The sequence below is a fragment of the Choloepus didactylus genome, chromosome 21, assembly GCF_015220235.1.
Source record: "Choloepus didactylus isolate mChoDid1 chromosome 21, mChoDid1.pri, whole genome shotgun sequence".
Lineage (NCBI taxonomy): Eukaryota > Metazoa > Chordata > Mammalia > Pilosa > Megalonychidae > Choloepus > Choloepus didactylus.
This window is the reverse complement of record NC_051327.1, coordinates 47,199,877-47,226,716: the sequence shown is the minus strand read 5'-3', so window position 1 is coordinate 47,226,716 and position 26,840 is coordinate 47,199,877. Positions and strand designations below refer to the sequence as shown.

At 43.3% G+C, this 26,840-nt stretch overlaps 1 protein-coding gene and 1 pseudogene across 2 annotated transcripts in view; one reads left to right on the top strand and one right to left on the bottom strand.

Annotated features, from left to right (window-relative positions):
• Positions 1-26,840, bottom strand: part of LOC119517088 (major vault protein) — a 57,323-nt gene that overhangs the window by 7,307 nt on the left and 23,176 nt on the right. For both annotated transcript variants that reach the window (XM_037813585.1, XM_037813586.1), the window contains 6 exons: positions 9,000-9,144; positions 8,578-8,773; positions 3,116-3,239; positions 2,875-3,006; positions 1,597-1,691; positions 1,042-1,278 (listed from right to left, as the gene is read on the bottom strand). In XM_037813585.1, coding sequence (XP_037669513.1) covers positions 1,042-1,278; positions 1,597-1,691; positions 2,875-3,006; positions 3,116-3,239; positions 8,578-8,773; positions 9,000-9,144 — 929 coding nt within the window. The remainder of the gene's footprint in view (positions 1-1,041; positions 1,279-1,596; positions 1,692-2,874; positions 3,007-3,115; positions 3,240-8,577; positions 8,774-8,999; positions 9,145-26,840) is intronic.
• Positions 17,481-19,035, top strand: LOC119517102 (annotated as a pseudogene).

Genomic DNA, 26,840 nt, shown 5'->3' with positions numbered 1-26,840 from the left:
TATAACTCACATACCACGAGATTCACCCTTTTTAAAATACACAGTCCAATGGTTCTAGTATATTCACAAGTTGTGCGGCCATCACCACTACCTAATTCCAAAACCATTTCACCACCTCTAAAGAAGCCCTGTACCCTTTACCAGTCACTCCCCGTTCTCCCTTCTTCCCCAGCCCCTGGCATCCACTAAGCTGTTTTCTGCCTCTTTGGCTTTGCCTCGTCTGGACATAACATACAAATGCAATCGTGCAAAATGTGGCCTTTTGCAGCTTCTTTCACCCGGCATGTTTTCAAGTTTCATCCGTGCCGTAACAGGCATTGGCACTTCATTCCTTCTTGTGGCTGGATAATATTCTCTTGTATGGACACAGCACATTTCATTCACCCAGTCATCAGCTGATAGACATTTGGGCTCTTTTCTACTCTTGCTGCCTCCTGTTTCCATCAATAAAGTGTCACAGAACACGCCACATTTATTCTTCCTTGTGTCGTCCCTGCTGCTTTCACACCACAACGGAAGCCTTGTGACCCACAAAGCCTAAAATGTCTAGTGTCTGGCCTTTATGGAGAGAGTTTGCTGGCCCCTGGCACCCTGGCATCCCCACACACAGTTCAGAGGGAGGAGGCGGTGGGGGCTGGGGGAGGGAGCTGGTAAACTGAGAGTATTTTTGTTATTGTTTTAGAGTCTGGTCTCTTTGAATCCAAGGAAGCTGTGTGCAGGTGTCAGGGCGGAAGGGTGGGCAACATATGAGAAAGAGCTTCAGGGTCTTCAGGTGTGGGGTGATAAGGCCAGGGAAGAGGGAGCCTGTAACTTGTGGCCTGAAGGGTACATAGGAAGCTGCTGGAAAGTTCTATGGAACCGCATTTCCAGCAGACAGAACTAAATGCCACCCAGCTCTTAGCAACCATGGCGTTTCTAGAATGGACAGCTGGGTGTACTGGAGGCTGGGAGGAGAGACAGGAGACGGGTCAGAGGGCTTCTGCCAATCGCAAGGGCATTCGTTGTCCAGGGCAGGCCTCAGGGTGAGGCAGAGGAGGTTACCTTGACGACAAGCTTTTGTCCCAGCTGGTTCTTTCCGTCTGTCCCGACTGGGTCGAGGATCACGCAGTAGTGGTGGGGGCCCAAGGTGGTGATGGGCACGACACCTAGCACCTCCTCGTGGACGTCGGGCACGTGGGCCTCTGTGTCGTGCACCGTCACCAGCCATTCCTCCCCAGTGCGGCGGGGCGTTCCCATAAAGTCCCGGAAGTTCTGGCGAGCCCGGAGGTGCAGGGCAGTCTAGAGAGCGAGATGTTGGGGGGCTGGGGGTGAGTAAACCTACCCCCCACTTCCTCAGGGGGATCCTGGAACCAGCAGCAACCCCAACCCCTTTTCACCTACACGCTCCCCGGTCTGAGCGACAATTTTTCTTTTTTTTTTTTTTAAACCCATCCCAGGGGGACTTTTGAACCCTTTCGGATGACCCAAGTTGGCTGACCTTTGGACTATTTTCTTTAATGGCTCTGAAGGATTGCTTTTCTTCTCACACGTTATCTGCCACCCTGAGAGCTCCCAACCCCAGGGGACCCCTTAACCCATCATCTTCAGAGCCCAAACCTTTTCCGTGAGGATCACGGCATCCACCAAATCCAGAACTTCCTCGAACACAGCTGGGAGGTATGCACCCACTGAGCGGACCAGCCATTCTTCTCCTGGGTCAAGGGTAGAGGTGGGAGTCAAAGGTCAACCAGCCTGTCCCTGAGCTGTCCCTTTCTGCAGCCCAGACGACAGCACAGACGCCACTGTCCCCTGGCTCAAGGGCCTGGCAGGAGTCCTCTTATTTGTTCCTGTCTTTGAGGCCAAAGGAAAACTAATCTCTCCCTGGAGCATTCAAAAACTCTTCCAATGGCTGGAAGGAGGTAACTGACATGGTGGAACTGTAGCCTACAGCATCCCTTGGGATTTGCTCTACAGCTGCTTGTTGAATTGTGCCTTGAGGGTCTTCACCTTTCTGTATATACCTTGTATTGCATCATAAGGAAAGAACTGAAACTGTGGAACTGTAATGCATACCAATGTTTGAAATTACCTATATGACTGCTTGTTTAGCTCTACATCAAGAGTTGACACCTTTCTGTATGTATGTTCTATTTTAAATAATGGAAATGGCTGAAGTTGTGGAACTGTGACCCATGACATTCTTTGAAATTTGCTCTTTACTTGTGAAATCGTACTTTGAAATTTATCACTGTTATGTATATATGTTAAAGTTTGCAATAAAAAAAAAAAACCCTTCCAAGATGCCCAAGTTGCTGCTATGCCAACCCCCTGCCATGCTTTCTCTGAGCATCAAAGTCCAACTTCTTTCTTCCCACCTTGGCCCTAAAGTGGGTGTCAGCAGTGTCTCCATTAGAGCCGCAGGTGTCCCGTTTAGTTTCAGGGTAGCAGAATGCCTGGGAACAAGTCCCAGCCTCACCCTTCCTGGCCACGTGCCCAGAGCAAGTCACAACTCCTGTGCGTCAGTTTAGTGACATGGAAAATGGGAACAGTAGTAGCTCCAGGTTGTTCGAGGGCAAAATAGTTTAACATTTGTAATACATTTAGAACCACACCTGGCACAGAGTAAGTGCTGCCTTTGTTCGTTGCATTTGAACGACACAGCCACTACCCCAGCTTCAGATGCAGCTGAGATAAATATCCCCATGTCACCGTGATAGCAATGACAGGATCAGGACTGGGGGTAGAACCAGCATGAAGCGGGTTGAGGGGAAGGAGAAGCAATGGCAGCTCCCAACAGCTTTCGAGAGATACTGGGGGAGCACTTTCTCCCGGGCTGCGAGCCTCCCCTACTTGCCCTGCAGCCCGCCCACCTCGGAGGCCCTCTGGGCCTCGCACCTGTCACCCTGTCCTTGCCATCCCGGTCCCGGCACTCCTTGCGGGCCCTGAGCCGCAGGGCCTGGTTCTGCCTGATGACCGTGGCCTGAATGATTTCCACAACCTCCACCTCCTTCTGGGGGATGTACGTGCCTGGAGAGGGAAACCAAGGCGGAGGGTGAAGGTGAGAACGGATCCGAGTTAGGGCGGGAAGGCAGGAAGCCCCTGATCCCGACTCAGGCCCGAAGGAAAGACAACCTACCCGGTCCTTCGAATAGCCACTCGTCTCCGGCTACCACTCTGTCTCCCTTCTCATCCTCAAAGCCCAGCAGCGCCTTAAGGTGGAGGGCAGTGTTGGGCAGGACCACCTGCAGTGGGGTGATATCCTGGGAGGAGAAGGAGAAGGGTCATGGAACAGTCTGTGCTGGGACCCCAGGTGTCAATCCAAAGGATCAGAGTCCCCAGCACCAATCTTTATAGGTCCCCAAACAAGACCCCAGGTGGAATGAATGAGATAAGGGTGGCACCAAAGCTCCTTGGTTTGATGAGCTAAGAGATGAAGTCAACAGAGCAAGATGATGCCACTTCCTCCTGCAGAAAGTGTTTAGAATTTGCTTAGAGTGGTGATTTACTAGGAGGGAAACTGGGTACTGGGTGTGATGGGAGATGTGGGAGAAATATCTGGGAAGCTGAATAACTGAATATTTCATGGCCTAGTATGCCCTGGGGCTATCTAGGAGGCATAAGGACCCAGGATGGTATAATTGTTAAAACAGGCAAGTGTAAGCCTGGATCTCGATTTTGAAGGCTGCCTCATGGTTACAAGGTGGCCACTATGCTCCGGTAATCACATCTCCTGTCCAAAAGTAGCCAAACTTTTAACAAGTTAAATTTGTCAAAGTACTTCTGCAAACATGACTTTATTTGATCTTTGATATTGTTTGGAGGGAAGCAAGAAAGCAAGGAGAGAGGCCCAGAGAGGTCAGGGGATACAATCAAATTCACCAACTAGTCAGGAGCAGAAGCAAGACTTGAGCCCCAGTCATGGTGAAGCTGGCCTACCACCCTTTCCCCTGCTGCTCCTTACTCTGGCTAGACTGGCCCTGGGGTGGGAGGAGGAGATAGAGTAACCCTACCCACTGACCACAAATTGGGACAGGAGAGAGGTGGAGCCGGAGGCTCACTGCTCAGGTCAGTCTCTGCAACACGGCACTCTCTCGGCTGTGGTGGGGGCAGGAGACCCCCACCCTGACCTCATAGCAGTTAAGTTCCAAGCAGGGACCATCCTCTCAAAGCAGACTGTGGGCAGCATCGAGAGAGGGAGAGAGGGAGAGAGGGAGAGAGGGAGAGAGGGAGAGAGAGAGAGAGAGAGAGAGAGAGAGAGAGAGAGAGAGAGAGAGGTGCTGCTGAAGCTTGGATGAAGGGGAACTTAGGGGAGGTCCACAGAGGGTGCCGTTTGAACCGTGGCTCCAAGGAAGAGCTGGCTTTTGATACAAAGGGGTGGAAGAAGAAAAAGAAGGTGAGAATTCTGGGAATAGCATGGAGTCCACCCTGTTTTTACTCCTACATCTATTCTGTCTTCACTTCCAGACTGTTTCCCTGCAAATACTCCAGGTCTACTTTTATCTTCCCTGGCCATCATCCTGGTCCAAGCCGCCAAATTTCTTGCCTGGATGGTGGAAATAGCTTCCTAATTGATTTCCTGGCTGCGCCTTTTGTCTCCTCTCAGCCCACCCCAAACTGCTGCAGGTTCTAGCGTGGGTGACGGGGTACACCGAAGTAATACCAAGATAGATCGAGGACATGGGAAAAGAACAGATTTGAGGGCAAAGGAAAGTGTGAGATGTTTGTATATATTTTTATATTTATATATTTTCTCTCTCTTTTTAATTAGGTGGAAAACTACCAATTCATCCATTGTAATAAGCACATGAACTATTACAAATATCTGTCTATATACTTCTCAAAGGGGCAACACTTCATTTTTTTTAAAACTTTTTATTTTGAAATAACTTCAAACGTACAGGAAGTTGCAAAAATACAAAAACAATGCATAGATATTATTCAGTGATAAAAAGAAATGAAATTCTGATCCTACATACGACAACATGGATGAAACTTGAAGACATCATGTGACATGAAATAAGCCAAACACAAGAGGACAAGTGATGGGAATATGCAAATTCAGAGTCAGAAATTAGCATACAGGTTACCGGGGGTGGGGAGTGAGGAGTTATTGCTTAATGGGTACAGTGTTTCTGTTTGGGGTGATGGAAAAATTGTGGTAATGGATGGTGGCGATGGTTGTGTAACATTGTGAATGTAATTAATACCACTGAATTATATACTTGAAAGGAGCTAAAATGGGAAATGTTATGTTGTATATAAGTTATCACAATAAAAATTAAACAAAAAACAAAAAACAAAAAAAAGTAGATGCACACTGGGGAAAAATCCACAGAACTCTAACATGCCCCCTATTCAAATACCCAGATTTACCAACTTTTAGCGTTTGGCCCCATCTGTTACATCATTCTATCTACCCGTCCTATTTTCTAAACATGTGAGAGGAGGTCACATACCGTGGGCTCCTCAGAAGTGTTAGGTTTTCCTGTCCAGTGTGAGGTGGCTGTGGGCACCCAGGAGAGGCCTTTCTAGAGGCACTTGGTGGAGTCACAAGTTTCCGGCTCATGGCTGAGGCAGAGGGCTGGGTGACTTCCGGACGGAAAAAGTAGTGAAGGCCCCGAGAGCACGTGAGGGTGGGTGGAGGAGGCTCAGGACAGAACCGAGGGCAGAGGGGCTGGGGAGAAGGGGAGACCTCCAAGCGGAGGGAGAAAGGCACCCAGGGAGTAAAACGTGACGGCATGTTATATGAGAGGGCAGATCCACAGTGGACATGCCTGAGAGGCCCACAGGATGTGGGGTGAGCAGCCGCTGGGCCTGCTGCATGACGTCTGGGGGCTTTGCCAAAGTGGGTTCAAAAGAGGTGGGGACAGGGGCTTAGGAGGGGACAGGGGAGAGAACATCAAGTATAAGTTACTAAAGAATAAGGGGGAAAGGAATGAGAAAGCATAGGTGGCTAGAAAGGAGATTTGCATAGCCATTTATAAAAATCCACTCAAATTTAAAGTGCGTACTCTGGAACCCTGCAATGATTAGTTAACTCTTAAGAAAAATACCTGTGTGCACAAGGACAGGCAGCCAAGGGCATGCATTGCAGCACTATTTTCCCTTTTCAGCTGGAAACTTCCTAAGTGACACTCAATAGGGGGACGACTGAACTGATGTTATATATGGAATTATATAAACAAGATATCACTTCTATGTACCAATATGCAGATGTTCATTCAAAATACACTGGCAAATGCAAAAGGACATTGAAATATATGAAAATTGGGGTGTGGACTGTCAGCTTTATATCAATGTAAAATGTCTTGAACTTGATAACTGCAATTAAGGTGGTTACACCAGCGAATATCCATATTCTTGGGAAATAAATGTACATGGAAGTATTAAGTGTTCAAGGAGCATGATGTATACAAACAATTCTTAAATGTTTAGAAAATGGATGGATGGATAGAATGATATGTCAAATGTGGCAAAATATTCAAATATGCTGGGTATCTGGATGTGTGTGTGTGATATGCTGGGGTTCTCTGTATGGGGTTTGCATCATTTTTGCAATTGTCCCATAAGTTTGAAATTGTTTCAAAATAAGAAGTTAAAAAAAAAAAATGACAGTGGCAAATGGAGAACAGATCCAGCATGATAGCCTTCATGCCAATCAATTATAATCAATCTTATTTTTTCCATAGATACTTATATTAACACAAGGACATATCTGGAAGTGTATATCCCGCATGGAGGGCGGTCGAATCCTCCGGTACCACTGATGGAAGTCAGAGGGGACTTTATAGCTTTATAATTTCATTAATTAAAATGAAAAGCTTATGCAAGTAAACCTTTAAGGCGAGTAAGGGCAGGAGTGGCAGAGCCTGTCTGTTGGTCGGAGAAAGGCCTCAGGAGTGGGGAAGTTCAAGTCAAAAAGGAGAGAGAAGTGACGGGTGGGGAACAAGGGCTCAAGAGGGTGGGATGGGTGGGTACCTGCACCTGCCTGGATAGGACACAGACCTGGATCCTGCCAGATGGCCTCGATTTTTAACCAAGTAGGTGACCAAGTTGTTCAAGAGCGAGGGATGGGAACTAGGAAGAGAGTGGGGACTGATAAACATTTAGAAGCATACAGAGAAACATGGAAGAGAAGCAACAGACACAGCTCGGGTTGGAAGGAGCCACTTAATCCACTAGCTATTCATAACACCGTCATTACGGTGGGATCTGTCCACACGTTAGGATTTTTCAAACTAGAAACTCCCTCGTGGGTGTGAGAATGGAAAAGGGTGGGTGGGAATGTAACACTGACCAGGGCTTTGCCACAGAAGGTCAAGGGCGCAAGAAGAGTCCGTGAGATGTGTTAAAGTGTAAGGTCCCCAAGGCCTACGAAGAGAATCTGGCAAAGACGACAGAGCTCAAAAGGACTGGAGGAGATGAGACAACAGAGCAGAAATGAGGTGGGAAAGGGCTGGGAGGAAGGAGGTGGCTGGCATTCAGATCACAGAGTTGGGGCACGTTCAGAGTGCCCGTGGCCTCTGGCAGGGGCTGAGGCAGGACGGAAGGGGTGGGGCTCAGAGTTGAGGTCACGGACAGTGAGTTGTTGGCAGGGTCCTTGCAAGAATGTTGGTGAGGCTCTTGGGATGACAGGAGGATGGGGGCAGGCGGCTGTGCCAGGTGCCACCCTCTGCGACTGTGGGGAAAGAAGCAAGTGGTGCTGGCAGAGGGTTCATGCGTGGAGTGGGGAGTGTCACCTCAGGGCGGAAAGGGAGCATCCGGGGGCATCGGGCTCCAAGGAAGCAAAAGCCTTGCCCGCTGGCCTGGGGCACATGAGGTTTGAGAGAATAAGCTGCCACCACGAGCAGGAGCTGCTGCAAAGCCGAGATCCTCAAAGTAAGTAGAAGTCTTCATCGTTCTCTCTACGTGCATGCATGCACACACGCACACACAAATTTCCCATCCCAAATTGCTTGCATGAAAGCAGACATGAACATCTTTGCATTCTCCCCTTGTCATGCTATTTCATACCCAGGACCAAAAAGCACAGGCTCATAGAAGAATCCAGAGTGAAGAAGTATAAAATGGTAAGAAGGTAGAGGTGGAAGAACAGTTGAGGAAATGGGGGGGGGAGGCCCGCTTTCTGGCCCTGCCCCCAGGCCTGAGGCCACACGGACAAGGGTCCGGTTGGATGTGCCAGCCTCTGGTACCTTCTCTGCAACAATCAATCACAGGCCATCTGAGTCTTGTCTTGCCCATTATTGCTTTGTCATGGCCCAACAGCGTCTGGCACTGTTCGTATGCGAGAAATGCTTAACCCTCACTAAGCGGCACAAGTCATTTAGTGCCAAAACTGGCTGGGAGCTTCTGGCAGGCTCTGGAGCCTGGTGGATGAGGTGAGGGGATGGGCCAGTAGTTCTCAAAGGAGGGGCAGGTCCGATGTGGGAACGTGCGCAGGAAGGGGGTGGCTGGGAGGTAAGCAGAGGGTATCATCAAAGGTCCCTCCCAGCCCGTCCCACCACCATCCCAGTTTATCTCCTTCGGAAGGCAGCTTGGAGCCCTGGGACAAGGCGGCAAGGAAGGGAGAATGGGGTACAGAGGAGGCAAGCCGGGTACCTTTTCCAGCACCTCCCCTGGGTACAGGGGAAAGGGGTCCTGGGCCAGCCGGATCTCCAGGTCAGCGTGGCGAAGCCGCACTTGCCCGGTGACATCAAACTGCACTGAGCCCTGGGCATCCCGGGACACAGGGTTGGCCACCGTGCAGTAGTGGCTTGGGGGGACAGTCACCATGCGCAGGGGGGCAAACAGTACCCTGTTGGAGGATGAGAAGGGGTGTGAGGACCCTGCCCCCATTCCCAGAGGGGTCAGGGAATAGGAGAGAAACCTGCCCACATTTTCCCACAGGAACCTCCCTGTCACCCAAGTGAGGGCTGCTCCTGCTTAGAAACAGGAAAAGCAGGGTGGGTGAAAACACCAGCCAGACTAATGGACCCTCTTCTACCCTAGCCGCCCACCCCCAGCCCCATGCCAACACCAACCTCTCATTGTCCTGCCGGATGTAGGTCTTTGGCCCGACCTCCACGTGGGACACATTGCTGTTCTGGTCCAGGACATGAATGTAGTGGTACGGGGGGATGCGGATGATGGACTCTTCAGTTGCCATGGTGACCCCTGCATCCGAAGCTAGCCCAGAGAACAGCACAGAGAATGACATGTTGGGAGAGCACACAACAAAATAAAGCCTGTGTGCCAATTTGAATGTATTATGTCCCCCAAAACGCCATTATCTTTGATGCAATCTTGTGTGGGCAGACGTATTAGTGTTGATTAGATTGTAATTCTTTGAGTGTTTCCATGGAGATGTGACCCACCCAACTGTAGGTGATAACTCGGATTAGATAATTTCCATGGAGGTGTGGCCCTGCCCATTCAGCATGGGCATTGATTAGTTTACCAGAGCACTATATAAGCTCAGACAGAAGAAGGGAGCTTGCTACAGCCAAGAGGGATGCTTTGAAGAATGCACAGGAGCTGCGAGAGGAGCTACAGCTTACAGAGACATTTTGGAGAGCAACTGCGAGTGACATTTTGATGAGGAGCTGCAGCCTAGAGAGGAACATCCTGGGAGAAAGCCATTTTGAAACCAGAACTTGGAGCAGACGCCAGCCATATGCCTTCCCAGCTAACAGAGGTTTTCCGGATGCCATTGGCCATCCTCCAGTGAAGGTATCCGATTGTTGATGCATTACCTTGGACACTTTATGGCCTTAAGACTATAACTGTGTAACCAAATAAGCCCCCTTTATAAAAGCCAATCCATTTCTGGTGTATTGCATTCTGGCAGCATTAGCAAACCAGAATGGCCTGGGACAAGGCAGGAATGAGTCTGAAGAGGTACTCAGATTATTCCACCTGTCACCCCAGCCACTGACCCCCATCCTCTTTCTTCTTTCAGCCTAGCACAACACTACATAGCCAGACCTCACACTTGCCAAGAACCGCTTAACACAGTTTGCCACAGAAGCCTGGAATTCTTTGCTGATTACTTTCTCACTCGCATTAACTTCACTTCTCCACAAATTGCCTGCCGCACCACAAGGGGCATTAGATCAAAACTCAATGCCAGGACAAGAGGGCAAGATGGCGGCATAGAGAGGTCTGGAATTTAGTTAGTCCTCTACAGCAACTAGTAAATAGTTAGGAACAACTAGTATATAGTCTGAAACAACTGTTGAGGGACAGCCTTGATTGGAAATGCATTGCACACCAGCCTGGAATGGGTCAAATGGAGGAGATCACAGCATAAACTGTAAATAAAGCTCCCCAAACTGTGGAGCTGGTGCCCTTCCCCTACCGGCACAGGAGGCTGAGCCTAAACACTTTCCTCTGGAAAAAAGAAGCTGGTTACCTGGAGCAAGGGCAAGTAACTCAACTAAGTCCCAACTGCAGTTTTAATTAACAAATTTGGACTACTGAATACAAGCTACAAGCACAGATAAACCCGGAGCAAATAGGAAAGGAATTTGAGGTTCCTCCTGGCAGAGAGGATGCAGGGCTGATGGGAAAAAAAATACATAAATAAATAAAAACAGAGGCTTCTGGAGACAGCTGAGCTCAGAATACCGGAAAATGGCTGTGTCCCAAGAAAAGGGGCACAGAGAACTGGGGAACACCACCAGTCGACCAGCAAAACTGACAAGCTGGGGACTGGCTCTGAAAAGGGGCTTTTGCTCTTTTTCCTTTTTTTCCCGTCTCATTCTAAGCAGCTCACTAGAGAAAGCCTCGGGCATTTTCAACTGCCAGCACTGGCCTAGGCAAAGGTGGAATTAACAGAGTCAGAGAGACAAAGGAGGAATTCAAGTGTAGAAGATAATTCCCTAAAGTGCATATTTTCCCTAAGAAAAGGGGAGTGGGGCCCAGCTCAAGTGGCTGCCATCTCAGAGAATTCAGACCCCAGGGCTGGGGGGAACAGAAACAACTTAAGTGTGGCTTCTGACACCCTTGGAAGGCCAGGACAAGGTCCACCAAGAATTAAAGGGACCACACCTCTTTACACCAGTGGGGAGCTGCAGGACAAGTGCCACTTGCTGGACAAGATACGAAAAGCACCGAATCTAGAGGCCTCACAGGAAAGTCTGACAACCTGTTCCTCACGGAAACTTGATACTGATGGAAACCTGATAAAGATTAAACCTTCCTCCTGAGACCTAGGCCCAACTAGTGTGAGAATATCTGATTGGGGTAATCAAGGAAACCAGATGCCTAGACAACAAAAAATTACGAGTCACATTTGGAAAAACAAAGATATGGCCCAGTCAAAGGAACAAACCAACACTTCAACTGAGATACAGGAGTTGCAACAACTTTAAGATCTTCAAACAAATATGCTAAATCAATTAAAAAATCAAATCAATGGGTTCAGGGAAGGTATGGCAAAAGAGATGAAGGACATAAGGAAGACATTGGGTGAACATAAGGAAGAACTCAAAATTCTGAAAAAACAATTGGCAGAACTTATGGCAATGAGAGGTACAATACAAGAGATGAAAAACATGATGGAGACATACAACAGCAGATTTGAAGAAGCAGAAGAAAAGATTCATGAACTGGAGGACAGGACATCTGAAATCCTACACACAAAAGAATAGATATGGAAAAATATGAGAAGCATCTCAGGGAACCGAAGTGACAATATGAAGCACATGAATGTACATGTCATATGTGTCCCGGAAGGAAAGAGAAGGGAAAAGGGGCAGAAATAATAATGGAGGAAATAATCACTGAAAATTTCCCATCTCTTATGAAAGACATAAAATTACAGATCCAAGAAGCACAGCATACCCTAAACAGAATATATCTGAATAGACCTATACCAAGACACTTAATAATCAGATTATCAAATGTTAAAGACAAAAAGAGAATTCTGAAAGCAGCAAGAGAAAAGTGATCCATCATATACAAAGGAGGCTTGATAAGACTATGTGCTGAATTCTCAGTAAAATCCATGGAGGCAAGAAGGCAGAAGTATGAAATATATGACACTGAAGGAGAAAAACTGCTAACCAGGAATTCTATATCCAGCAAAACAGTTCTTCAAAAATGAGGGAAAGTTTAAAATATTCTCAAACAGATTGAGAGAGTTTGTGAACAAGATACCTGCTCTACAGGAAATATTAAAGGGAATACTACAGGCAGATAGGAAAAGACAGGAGAGTGAGGTTTGGAGCAAGTATTGCATGATGGTAGCACAATAATGTAAGCACACTGAGCAAAGATGACTGTGAGTACAGTTGAAAGAGGAAGGGACATATAGGACACCAGAGGAAAAGATAGAAGATAAAGACTAAGACTGTATAACTTAGCAAAACCTAGAGTGGTCAATGAGTGTGATTAAATGTACAAATATGTTTTTACATGAGGGAGAACAAATGAACGTCAATTTTGCAAGATGTTAAAAATGGGATGATATCGGGGAAAAAATATAACCAATGCAAACTAGAATCTATAGTTAACAGTAACATTGTAATAGGCTTCCATTAATTGTAACAAAGGCAACATACCAAAGCTGAATGTCTATAATAGAGGGATATAAGGGAGGGATATGGGATTCTTGGTGTTGGTGGTTGTCTTTATTTTAATTTTTTTCTTTTGTTGCCTTTTAGTTGGCATTTTTTTTCTTATTACTTTTTTTTGCCTCTTTTTCTTTGTGGAAGAAATGGAAATGTCCTTATATAGTTAGTGTTGGTGAATACATAACTATGTGATTATATGGGGAACCATTGATTGTTTACTTAGGGTGGAATGTATGGCATGTGAATAAAATTATAAAAAATAAACAGAGGGATACAAATGCTAGAGAAAATGTGGAGACAGGGATGTACCTAATCACTGTTGGTGGGGAAGTAGAATGGCGCAGCCCATCTGGAGAGTGTGGTGGTTCCACAGGAAGCTAAGCATGGGTTTGCCATATGGTCCTGCAACTTGGTTATTGGGTATATACTTGGAAGAATTGAAAAGAGGGACATGAATGGACATTTGCCCAGTGGGGTTTATGGTGTCAGTATTCACAATTTGCCATGGATGGAGGTGGCCTAAGGGTACATTGACTGATGAATGGAATGAACTGTGGTGTATACAGACAATGAAATACTGAGCTGCTACAAGAAGGAGTGAAGTTGTGAAGTGTATGGACATCGAGGACAGTATGTTGAGTGAAATAAACCAGAAATGAAAAGCAAAATACTATAATGCCTCACTAATTTGGACTATTATGTGCAAGCTCTGAGAATTGAGTCTGAGAGCATAGGTTATCAGGGGAAGGCTTACTGTAAAGGTTCCTAGATTGTAACTCTTACAGAAGTTACATCTATTTCTGAGTTGTAATGGCCACTTCTGGATTCTGAGATGCTGAGCTCTTTGTGTATAATCTGATCGATCCCTGGAACTTTGGGTATCTGTGTGACACCTGAGATTCAGAGCCAGAGTGAGGCAGCTAACAATGTCAGCATTACCCCATACTGCAAATGTTAAGGAGTCTGAAAAGAGATATTGGATTTCAATTAGAGATATGAATGAAATAAACTTGGTTAGGACTAAAGCAAATTAGACTAAAGGGTAAAGGACAATATGGATGGTGTTTTTAAAACTTCAACTTCTGTGTGAGACCAAAGGAACAGATGTTTATGAGGTGCAAAATCTATATATTTTTCAACACATTACATAATTCAGCTTGTAAGGACAGTTTATTCAAACATAATTACATGAAACATTGAATAGAGAGTGAAATCTGGTTGGTTTGTGCCGGTTAGTGTGAAGCCCCAATACATCCCAGAGTAATTTGGGCAGAAAATAAAGATGTATTTACAAGGCCCTCTTGAGGGACTGGGGGAAAATGTGGAGATATTAAATTTCCCCACCTGGGGAATTAAGGATATTTTTCACAAGCATTGGGGGCTACTAATTTAGAAGGCAGAGACCTCAATCTTGGGGCTTGCCTTTATGAAATTTATTACTGCAAAGGAGAGGCTGAGCGTACTTAAAATTGTGCCTAAGATTTAAGATATTGAAAGAGAAAAACCAACAACCAAGAATTTTATATCTGGCAAAACTGTCTTTCAAACATGAGGGAGAGTTTAAAATATTCTCTGACAAACAGGCAATGAGAGAGTCTGAACAAGATACCTGCCCTATGGGAAATACTAAAGGGAGCACTCCAGACAGATAGGGAAAGACAGGAGCGAGAGTGGGTGATGGTAGCACAGTAATGTAAGTACACTGAACAAAGACGACTTTGAGTATGGTTGGAAGAGGAAGGTTGGGGCATGTGGGATATCAGAAGAAAAGAGGAAAGATAAAGACTGGGACTGTATAACTTAGTGAAACCTAGAGTGGTTAACGATTGTGAAAAATGTACAAATATATTTTTACATGAGGGAGAACAAATGAATGTCAACCTCGCAAGGTGGTAAAAACAGGGTGGTATTGGGGAAAAAATACAATCAATGCAAACTAGAGTCTATAGTTAACAGAAACTGTATTATGCTTCCTTTAATGAAAGACAATATACTAAAGCTAAATGCCTATAAGAGGGGTATATAAGGGAGGGGTATGGGCTTCTTGGCATTGGTGATGTTGTCTGACTTTTTTATTGTACTTTATCTTTCCTTTTGTTGCTTTTTAGCTGTCATTTTTTTTTTTCTTTTTCTTTTTCTTTTGTCTACCATGACTCTTTCTCTTTTTTTTGTGGAAGAAATGGAAATGTCCTTATACAGATAGTGGTGGTGGTGGTGAATGCATAACTATGAGATTATACAGGGAACCTTCAATTGTTAGGATGGAATGTATGGTACATGAACAAAACTGGCTTTAAAAAAAATGAGTTGATGGATGAACTCTGAGGACATTATATTGAGCGAAATAAGTCAGACACAAAAAGACAAATATTGTATGATCTCACTGATATGAACTAATTATAATATATAAACTCATAGACATGAAATATAAGTTACCAGGATATAGAATGAGGCTAAAGAATGAGGAGCGGTTGCTTATTATAAACAGAATGTTTAACTAGGTTGAACTTAAGTGTTTGGAAATGGACAGAGGTGATGGTAGCATGTTATTGTGAGAATAACAGTGCTGAATGGTAAGTGAATGCAGTGGAAAGGGGAAGTTTAGAGTCATGTATGTCACCAGAAGGAAACTTTGAGGTTAAAACATGGGAATGTATAAAACAGTGAATCTTGTGATGGACAATGTCCATGACTAACTGTACAAATATTAGAAATTTCTTTCATGAACTAGAAGAAATGTATGACACTATAACTAGAAGTTAATAATAGAGAGGAATATAGGGAAACAATGTACCTATTGCAAACTATGTACTACAGTTAGTAATATTTTAACATTCTTTCATCAACAGTAACAGATGTACTATACCAATACTATGAGTCAATAATGGAGGGGGAGGATTAGGGGAATGGGATGATTTGAGTTTTCTTTTTTATTTCTTTTCTGGAGTAATGAAAATGTTCTAAAATTGAAAAAAAATTAATTGTGGTGATGAATGCACAACTATATAATAGTACCATGAACAACTGATTGTATACTTTGGATGATTATATGGCATGTGAATAATCTCAATAAAATTGAATTTAAAAAAACTATGCCCAAGAGTCACCCCCAGGGAACCTCTTTTGTTGCTTGATGTGGCCTCTTTCACTAAGCCAACTCTGTGGGTAAACTCACTGCCCTCCCCCTATGTCTATGTGGGACTTGACTCCCAGGGGTGTAAATCTCCCTGGCAACATGGGACATAATTTGTGGGGATGAGCTTGGCCCTGGCATCATGGGATTGAGAAAGCCTTCTTGGCTCAAAAGGGGGAAGATAAATGAAACAAAATAAAGTTTCAGTGGCTGAGAGATCTCAAATAGAGTTGAGAGGTCATTCTGGAGGTTATTCTTACAGACTATATAGATATCTGTTTTTAGTGTATTAGAATAGCTAGAAGGAAATACCTGAAACTGTTGAACTGCAACCCAGTAGCCTTGATTCTTGAAGACGATCGTATAACTATATAGCTTACAACGTGGGACTGTGTGATTGTGAAAACTCTGTGTCTCCTACTTCCTTTGTACAGTGTATGGACAGATGAATAGAAAAATGAGGACAAAAAGTAAGTGAATAATAGGGAGGGATGGGGGTATGGTATGTTTTGGGTGTTCTTTTTTACTTTAACTTTTATTCTTATTTTATTTTGTGTGTGGTAACGAAAATGCTCAAGAATTGATTGCAGTGATGAATGCACAACTATATGATGGTACTGGGAACAATTGATTGTACACCGTGGATGATTATATGGTATGTGAATATATCTCAATAAAATTGAACTTAAAACAAACAAACAAAAACCTCAATGCCAAAGTTCTGGTGTACTAAGTTGGCATTATAAGATTCCAGGGTACCATTCTCCCACAGAATCTTTGACCAGCTAACAAAAACTGGCAGAGCTACGTAGCTCAGAACTTCAGGCAACAGTTAAAGGGTTGTAGTACCTGGGTGAATGCCAAATCAAGAAGACACAGGTTTAAAGAACTGCAGAAGAAACTCATGGAACACTTGCTAGTCCTTCCTCCACCCCCTCCTGTGCACGGTATGAAACCAGCCTGCATTCCCATTGTGAGTCCCTGACTCTGCTCTGGAGGGAGAAGAGTAACCTTTATGCACATACTGTGGTGCCCATATGTTGGGTGGCAGCCTGAAAGACTGAACTAGGAAACTCTGGCTCACCCTCCCAGAACTTGCCCTGCAGGCAGAAGCAGCTTGTGTACAACTAAAGCAGTGTAAGAAACAATTAAGTCAAAGCTGTCTGGGGCAAGGGATTAGTGCTTTAAGTCATGAAATAGAGCAGCCAGGAGGAGGAGAAAGTCTATTTCTTAAGAAATAGAGGAGACATTTGAATTCCTATAAATGGGGGAATTCCTAAGACCACCAGCAAGCACAACCCAGGACAAGATACAGGACAAGAAATGGGGAAGACCCCACAGTTCACATTCACCTCAAGCTGATCTTCTTGATAGGAGAGCTAAAATCTGAAGGAGAGCATCAGCCAATGCAGAGCCAATTAGCAAAGACTGTGAAAGGTGTTTTGTGTTTTGTTTTACATTGGTTTGTTTGCTTTTGTTAGCTCCTGGCACTCAGAGAAATCTGTTATGTCACCACTTGTATATAAACTTAAGGAACAGACAGCACAGAGACTAAATCCCAGAGTTAGCACTTTAAAATATGTTGTGCCACAAAGCATTAAAAGACAAACAAAGAAACAGGAAATGGTGGTCCATCCTAAAGAACAAGATAAAAATCCAGAACCACTAACTCCGAAGCCTTCCGACCGCTTAACTAAAGATCCGTCGGAGTGCATCCCGCAGGACAGCTCAGGTCCAGCGGGCGCGGACCCTAGCGCGCGCACCCGTGGCCACCTGCCTGCCCAACGCGCTCGAGGACGCTACGAAAAGACGGAATGGCCACCCCGCCCAAGAGAAGTTGACCGTCTTCTGCGACCATCTCCGAAGAGACCCGCATTAAGAAAATCTCCATCGAAGGGAACATAGCTGCAGGGAAGTCAACGTTTGTGAATATCCTCAAACAAGTCTGTGAGGATTGGGAAGTGGTTCCTGAACCTGTTGCCAGATGGTGCAATGTTCATAGTACTCAAGATGAATTTGAGGAGCTGACAACCTCTCAGAAAAGTGGTGGGAATGTGCTTCAGATGATGTATGAGAAACCTGAGCGATGGTCTTTTACTTTCCAGTCATACGCATGCCTCTGTCGAATACGAGCTCAGCTTTCTTCTCTCAACGGCAAGCTCAAAGATGCAGAAAAACCTGTATTATTTTTTGAACGATCTGTGTATAGTGACAGGTATATTTTTGCATCTAATTTGTATGAATCTGACTGCATGAATGAAACAGAGTGGACAATTTATCAAGACTGGCATGACTGGATGAATAACCAATTTGGCCAAAGCCTTGAACTGAATGGAATTATTTATCTCCGAGCTACTCCAGAGAAATGCTTGAATAGAATATATTTACGAGGAAGAAATGAAGAACGAGGCATTCCTCTTGAATATTTAGAGAAGCTTCACTATAAGCATGAAAACTGGCTACTGAATAGAACATTGAAAACCAACTTTGATTATCTGCAAGAGGTACCTGTATTGACACTGGATGTTAATGAAGACTTTAAAGACAAACATGAAAGTCTGGTTGAAAAGGTCAAAGAATTTTTGAGCACTCTGTGATCTTGCTGAGGACTTCAGACAGCCACATGGTTCCAGAAACTTCAACTTTGTGTATCTATGAATATACAAGTCTCTCTGGAATGCTCAAGTGTTTAACCATTTTTACTGAAAGAGAAAAAAACTTTTTTAGATGAAACTTATGTGAAAATTTACTGGTAACTTAAATATTATAAAGCAAATGGTAGTGTGTCCTGTATAGATTAGTACAGCTCTTAAAAAATGAAAAGTGGAATTTAAGGAATTCCTAGAATAAGGATTCTGAAATTTTGTTATGTTTTTTGATCAAGTGTCTCTCTTTCTACCTTAATTTATGTTGAAGGTAAGATCAGGTTTAGTATGTAATCACTTCATTGATATTCATTAATGTGTTTATGACACATTTATAGAGGGACGGGTTAGACTTTGTTCCCAGTTTGGTGGTGACATAATCTGTCTTATAAGACCATCTTTTCTCTGCCTTTGTTTCTTCATCTGTGGTATGGGTGAGATTTCTTTCATCCTTTTGCGTGGGATTTTGGCCAATTAAAGAGGAAATGTTTCTGTATTGAAAAGATAGCCGAAAGTTATTACATGAGTATAAAGTTTCAATTTACCTTGAACTTAAAATATCTACATGCTTTCTCCCTTCTCAGACCATTCTTTTCAGATGCAAAATGATTATTGCAGTTAAAAGATTTGTTTAAATTGTGATTGTCCTTCAGTCATTTAAGGTGGATATGTAGTTTTGCCTAAATTTCTTCCCGTTTTTATAGATAATGTTAGTGAGACATAATGAGAGATTAGGTTTTCTATTTTCTCTATTGTCTTGCACTGGGAATGAGTAGTTTTTGTTCATCTTTATAGTAGATTTCATTAGATTTTCTTCTTAACAGTTTGTTTGGTCCCAGTTCTTATTTCTTGCTTCATATTGCTTTCCGTATTGTCTGGATTAATTAGGCAGCCTGCTATTTTAAAAGTAAATAAACTCACATTTCTACTCTGAGATTTTTACTACTGTGATCAGTCTTTATAATTTGCTTTGCTTCTCTGTGTTTTTGCGTTAAGTTTTCATTCCTCATTTAAGCGAAATGGTTGGTAAAAATGATCTTGCTTTATATATTACGTATCTTGAAAGTATTATCATTTTTTTTGTTAAGCCTAGAAGGTATATATTATTGGCAAAGAAGACCAAGTAGAAAGATTCCTTTAATAAGGCACATACTTAATTACTTATGTGTAAGGTACTAATGTGAATAGTTATACTTTTAAAAATATACATGGATTCATCTTAGGTCTATGTATAATTAAAGAGGTTGGGTTGTTTTTTTTTAATATTCTCGTTTGTGTCGTTACTATGTGCAGTGTTTTTTCTTACCTTTCTAAATAACCTTTTAGAAAAATTCTGTTTTTTGGAAATGTGGGCGAGAGTCACTTTTACTTCAAAACTATTATTTTTCCTTTTAAAGTGTTCTCTTTTCTTTGATTTCTTGTTCAAAGGTAATAATTTAATGGGTTAGTCAGTCCAAATGCACAGATATTTGAAAACGGCACTTAATTTTAAACTGTCTCATTATATTGCATAGGTTTTTTTTTGGTTTGTTTTTATTTGGCAAAATGAATTTGTCTACTTAAATATTTGCTTATTATATAAGTATAATCTCATGAACTTTGGAGCTATATTCATTGAAATTATTACATCCTTTTAGACTTAAAATTTATTCTACTTTTGAACAAAGCAATTATGAATGTAAATGGTCCATCTAAATTACATTGATTCTCTTTTAAGTAGAGACTTGTAATTAAGTGATTTTTCAGTGGCCCTTTAAAAATGTTTAGTTTGATGACTTTTTTTTTTCAAGTGTCAAGAATTGAAAAGAAACTAATAAAAATGTATTGTTTATTTGTCATGAAAAAAAAAAAAAAATCCAGAACCATCAATGAACACCAGACTTTGGACATACTGGAAAAAGACTTATAAAAAAATGATCTTCAGTATGCTCAAGGAGATAAAGGAAGACCCAGAAAGAACTAAATGATATCAGGAAACAATAAATGAACAATATGAGAATCTCAAAGAGAAAGAAATTTCAAAAAGGAACCAAACAGAACTACTCGAGTTGAAGACCACAATAACAGAAATGAAAAATTCCCTAGAGAGGTTCAACAGCAGACTGGACCTGACAGAAGAAACAATCAGTGAACTCAAGGACAAGACAATTGAAATGATTCCGGTTGAGGAGAATTAAAAAAAAGAATGAAAAAAGTGAGCAGAGCCTAAGTGACCTGTGGAATACCATCAAGTATACTAATATATGCATTATGGAAGTCTCAAAAGGAGAAGAGAGAAAAGAGAAGGAATATTCAAAGAAATAATGGCAGAAAACTTTTGAAATTTAAAGAAAGACATGAATATGCACACTTAAGGAGCCCAATGAGCCCCAAACAGGATAAACTCGAAGAGAACTGTGCCGGTTTGAATGTATTATGTCCCCCAGAAAAAGCCATATTCTTTGATGCAATCTTGTGGGGCAGACAGAATAGTGGGGATTAAGTTGGAATGTTTGAATTAGGTTGTTTGCATGGAGATGCGCCCCACCCAACTGTGGATGATAACTGATGGGATATTTCCATGGAGGTGTGGCCCCATCCATTGAGGGTGGGCCTTGATCAGTGGAGCCATATAAAACATGCTGACTCAAAGAGACTGAACGGAGTGCAGCTGTGAGTAACATTTTGAAGAGGAGCAAGCTTGCTAGAGAGGAACGTCCTGGGAAAAAGCCATTTTGAAACCAGAACTTTGGAGCAGATGCCAGCCACATGCCTTCCCAGCTAACAGAGGTTTTCCGGATGCCATTGGCCATCCTCCAATGAAGGTACCCAATTACTGATGTGTTACCTTGGATGCTTTATGGCCTTAAGACTGTAACTGTGTAGCCAAATAAACCCCCTTTTCATAAAAGGCAATCCATCTCTGGTGTTTTGCATTCTGCAGCATTAGCAAACTAAAACAAGAACCATGCCCAAACACACTGTAGTCAAACTGTCAAATGCCAAGGACAAGGAGAAAGTTTTGAAAGCTTCAAGAGATAAGCAACATGTGATTGTACAAGGGAGTCCCAATAAGATTAAGTGTCAATTTCTCATAAGAAACCATGCCACAAGAAGGCAGTGGGATGAAATATTTAAAGTACTAAAACAAAACAAAACAATTACAAACCAAGGATTTTATATCTAGTGACACTGCCTTTCAAAAATCAGGAAGAGATTAAGACATTCCCAGATTGACAAAAGCTGAGGAAGTTTGTCACCACTAGATCTGCCCTACAAGCAATGCTAAAGGGAATCTTTCTGACTGAAAGGAAAGAACACTAGAAAGTAGATCAAGGTGGCATAAAGAAATAAAAACCTGTGATAAAGGTAACCATATAGGTAATTATAAATGCCAGTACTATTATACTGTATATTTTGATATGTAACTCCACTTTTTAGTTCTTATAGGTTCTAAAATGATAGTGCATAAAAAAAACTATGGTTTTTTAGGACACACAATATATAAAAACATAATCTGTAACAAGTACAACAACAAGATGGGGAGGGGAGATGAACCCAGTGCAGAAAGAGGGTCACGTGTCAGCTCAGCCTTCAGCCCGGTTTCACTCAGTTTCAATGTTCAATCAAAAGGATGTACATCTTGCCTGATTCATTGATGGGATTTGGGTGGTTAATCTGGTCACACAATGTGTGAAATGGCATCAACTAACAGAAACCCATTAGCTTACAGTCTATAAACATCACCTAGTTGTTGAAACAAATCCCAAGACATTTGAGTCAGCAGAGACTGAATCCTCAAGGTTGAGCCTCTGATAAACCTTACTGATCATGGCTTTAGATGTCAGAAACTCCTTTAAATCTGAACCATCCAGGAATGATCCTGGGTCATAAAATCTAGAGTTTGAACCCAACCAAAGATCTGGTGTCCAGAAGGGAGAGAGGACCTCTGAGTTCCAGAGTACTCAGCTCAGCTCATTTCAAAATGGTAATAATTCATGCACAAAGCAGGAACGACAAAGACTCAAGTGCTTTCACTCATGGCTGCAGTCAGAAAAAGACACCAAGGTTGAAATCATTTCTCAATTGGTCCTGGAACAGTTTGTGCTGAATGGAAACAGCAGAGACACACTGTCGTTGAAAGAGAAATGGGATTCATGTGCAAGAAACCTGGAGAAATTCATGGAAGACCTGACTAATAATTGCATGGATGCACCCAGCTTTGTCCACATCCACATGCAGGGACAGGAAGCCCTCTTCTCTGAGAATATGCCCTTAAGAGAGGTAATTATTCATCTCAAGGGACAGTCATTAGAAGGAACCCCAACAGGACAGAGCATGGGGACACCCTACCACGATCCCCAAGATACTCCTCTGCAAACAGGGAAATGAGATGAAAATAAAGAAGACGGTAGCAACATTTCTGTGAAACCATTCAAGTAAAAAGACAGTTATTACCAATCAAGGCAATCAAGTACCTTCCCCAATTATCATCCAGAAAGAGAATTGCCCTAAATCTGAAGAGGAAGCTATTTCTTGGTAGAACCCACAGAATTCCAGATGAGCAGGGCTTGGCTCCTCCAGATCCCAGAGAGGATCCCTAGGAGGGCCCTCCTGTTGAGATATCCCTATGGAGGTAAGACCACAGTTTCTCCCCAAGCCAGACCAGGCCACCCCTGAGCCCATCCCTATCCACCAGAGCAATGAGGGAAAACCCAGGTGTGGGGTAAACCAAGAAAGAGCCCACGGTCCCCCCAAATCATAGAGATGTGAGGACTGTCCCAGGATCCTTAGGTATCTCTCTCAGCTAGATGACCACCAGAGAAGTCAATGGAATGAGAGACATTTGTTTGTGCTGAGTACCAAAAAAGGTTTCTTCCAGACATTAGACCTACTCGTGTACCAGATGATTCACATAGTGGAGAAGACCTTCAAGTGCAGCACATTGAAAATTCCTTCAGCTACAAAACCAACTTGTTTTGAGACCCTAGATCGGAGAGAAGCCCTATGTGTGTTTCCTTTGCCAGAGAAGCTACAGCCAATCATCCACTTACCACCACCATGTGGGGGCCCACCAGAAAATTACCTCAAAAGCAATTCTACCACACCGGAAGCTTCCCCAGTTACTGTCCCCCAAAAAGATACATAAATATGTATATATGTATATATACATCCTTGTGCCGGTTTGAGTGTATTGTGTCCCCCAAATGCCATTATCTTTGTGGTCTTGTGTGGGGCAGAAGTTTTGGTGCTGGTTGGATTTGCTTGGAGTGTGCCCCACCCAGCTGTCGGTGATAATTTTGATGAGATGTTCCCATGGAGGCGTGGCCCCACCCATTCGGGGTGGGCCTTGGTCGGTGGAGCTATATAAATGAGCTGACTCAAAGAGAGGAAAGAGAGTGCAGCTGGGAGTGATGTTTTGAAGAGAAGCAAGCTTGCTGGAGAGGAACGTCCTGGGAGAAAGCCGTTTTGAGGCCGGAGCTTTGGAGCAGATGCCAGCTGCCTTCCTAGCTAACAGAGGTTTTCCGGAGGCCATTGGCCATCCTCCGGTGAGGGTACCCGATTGCTGATGTGTTGCCTTGGACGCTTTGTGGCATTAAGACTGTAACTGTGTAGCGAAATAAATCCCCGTTTTATAAAAGCCAATCCATCTCTGGTGTTTTGCATTCTGCAGCATTAGCAAACTAGGACAGATTTTGGTACCAGAGAAGTGGGGTGCTTTTGCTGCTGAGTTTGCAAATACCAAACATGCTGGAACGGCTTTTTAAATGGATAAGGGGAAGACTCTGGAAGAATTGTGAGGAGCTTGATAGAAAAGGCCTAAACTGCTTTAAAGAGACTGTTTGTGGAAATATGGACTCTAAAGATACTTCTGATGAGGCCTTGAACAGAGATGATCAATGTGTTGTGAACTGGAAGAAAGGCGAACCTTGTTTTAAAGTGGCAGAGAATTTGGCAAAATTGAGTCCTGGTATCAGATGGAAGGAAGAATTTAAAAGTGACAAACTGGAATACTTAGCTGAGGAGATCTCCAGACTACCTGTGGAGGATATATCCTGGCTTCTCCTTGCAGCTTATAGTAAAATGCGAGCAGAGAGAGATAAACTTAGAACTGAACTCTTGGGTTCCAAGAAATCAGAAACTGATAGCTTGGAAAATTACAGGCTTCCAGGGGGTGGAATCCCAGAAGCTACAGCCCAACCTGAGGACAAGCCAAGATTGGATAAGGAGTTAAGCAGAAAGGATTTGTGGAAACTCTTATTGTCTGATGGCTTTGACCCCTGCATGCTTCATGCAAAGCCAACAGAATTTTTGCGAGATCTTTATAGACGGAGCCATTGCCGGTCTGCACTGGAGGAGACAGACAAGGAAAAAATTAAAGGAAAAATCTCTTTAAAGACAGAGCCATGGAGGTTGAGGTCTGGAGTCAAGAGGTTTAGGGCTGGGAGAGCGGAGCAGCCCACATGCATGGAAAGGGTGAGTTTGCCCTGGAGGTCGAGGGCGGGCTTTCCGCCTCGATGCTCGGGAAGAGTTTTGCCACCTCAGGTCCCAAAGAGGGTGGAGCACATTTCCAGGGAATTGAGGAGAGCCTGGCTGCCACCACACTGTTCTGAAGGGGTTGAGCGTGTGCCCCGGAGATGGAAGGGAATCCGGGAGCTGCCCCGAGGTTTGAAGAGGGTGGGGCCGAGAAGGTGGTCTCCCCAATGTGTGGAAGTGTTGGAGCACTCACCCAAGCGTTTGGAGAGGAAAGGGCTGCCGAAAAGGCCCTTGGGAAGGGTTAGACTCCCGCTCTCTCAAGCCCCAAGGATGCAACATTGTTCTGTAAATGACTCTCAGACTTTGAAATCTAATGGAGTTTGTCCTGCAGGTTTTAGGAACTGTTTTGCTCCTGTTAACCCTGTTTTCCTTCATAGGAACATAGGATTTTATCCTATGAATGTTTATCCTATGAATGTCTCTCCTTTGTATATTGGAAGCACATAACTTGTTCTAGGTTCACAGATCCACAGCTAAAGGAAAATTATGCCTTAGGACTGACCACGTCTAAATTGATTTTGATGGGATTTTGTACTTAACTTTTGTTACTGAAATGATTTAAGTTTTTGTGATGTTGTGATGAAATGAATGTATATTGTATTTGGAAAGATAATGTCATTTTGGGTTCCAGGGGGTGGAATGTGCCGGTTTGAGTGTATTGTGTCCCCCAAATGCCATTATCTTTGTGGTCTTGTGTGGGGCAGAAGTTTTGGTGCTGGTTGGATTTGCTTGGAGTGTGCCCCACCCAGCTGTCGGTGATAATTTTGATGAGATGTTCCCATGGAGGCGTGGCCCCACCCATTCGGGGTGGGCCTTGGTCGGTGGAGCTATATAAATGAGCTGACTCAAAGAGAGGAAAGAGAGTGCAGCTGGGAGTGATGTTTTGAAGAGAAGCAAGCTTGCTGGAGAGGAATGTCCTGGGAGAAAGCCGTTTTGAGGCCGGAGCTTTGGAGCAGATGCCAGCTGCCTTCCTAGCTAACAGAGGTTTTCCGGAGGCCATTGGCCATCCTCCGGTGAGGGTACCCGATTGCTGATGTGTTGCCTTGGACGCTTTGTGGCCTTAAGACTGTAACTGTGTAGCGAAATAAATCCCCGTTTTATAAAAGCCAATCCATCTCTGGTGTTTTGCATTCTGCAGCATTAGCAAACTAGGACAATCCTTAAACATTTCCAGAGTTTTAAACATAACATATACTTCCATTACTAATTATGCTTTCTATTTAATGCCTCATTCCCCTGGAAGTTCCAGGAGGGTAGGGAATTTGACATTTTGTTTACTTATGTATCACAGTGCCTAGAAAACTGGTTGACATATAATGTGACCCATAAATATCTGTGGAATAAATGAATGAATCCATTAAAAAAAAAAGTGGGGAGGGAGGGGTATAGAACAGTGTGTGTGTATGCTATTGAAGTTAAGGAGATATAAAATCAAACATGATTGTTATAGATTTAGGTTGTTAAATTTAAGCCCCATGGTAACCACAAAGAAAATATATTAACAATATATACAGAAAGAAATGTGAAGGGATTCAAAATGGTACAAAACAAAACAAAAAATCAGATATGGAAGTAGGCATTAACAGAAGAATTGACAAAAAAAAAAATAAATAAATAAATAAATGGTACAAGGCTTACAAAGACCAAATAGAAAAATGTTAGAAAGGAGTCCTGCATTTTCAGTAGCTACTTTAAATGTAAATGTATTAAACTCTCCAGTCAAAAGGCAGAAATCAGAAGAATGGATAAAAAAGCATGACCCAACTATACGCTGTTTACAAGAGACTCACCTTAAATTCAGAGACACAAGTCAGTTGAAAGTGAAAGGATGGGGGAAAAAATCATGCAAATAGTAACCAAGAGAGCTGGAGTAGCTATTCTAGTATCAGATAAGATAGACTTTAAGTCAAACACTGTTACAAAGGACAGAAAGGACTCTATATAATGATAAAGGGCTCAATTCAATAAGACATAACAACTGCAAATATATATATATACCTAATGACAGAGCCC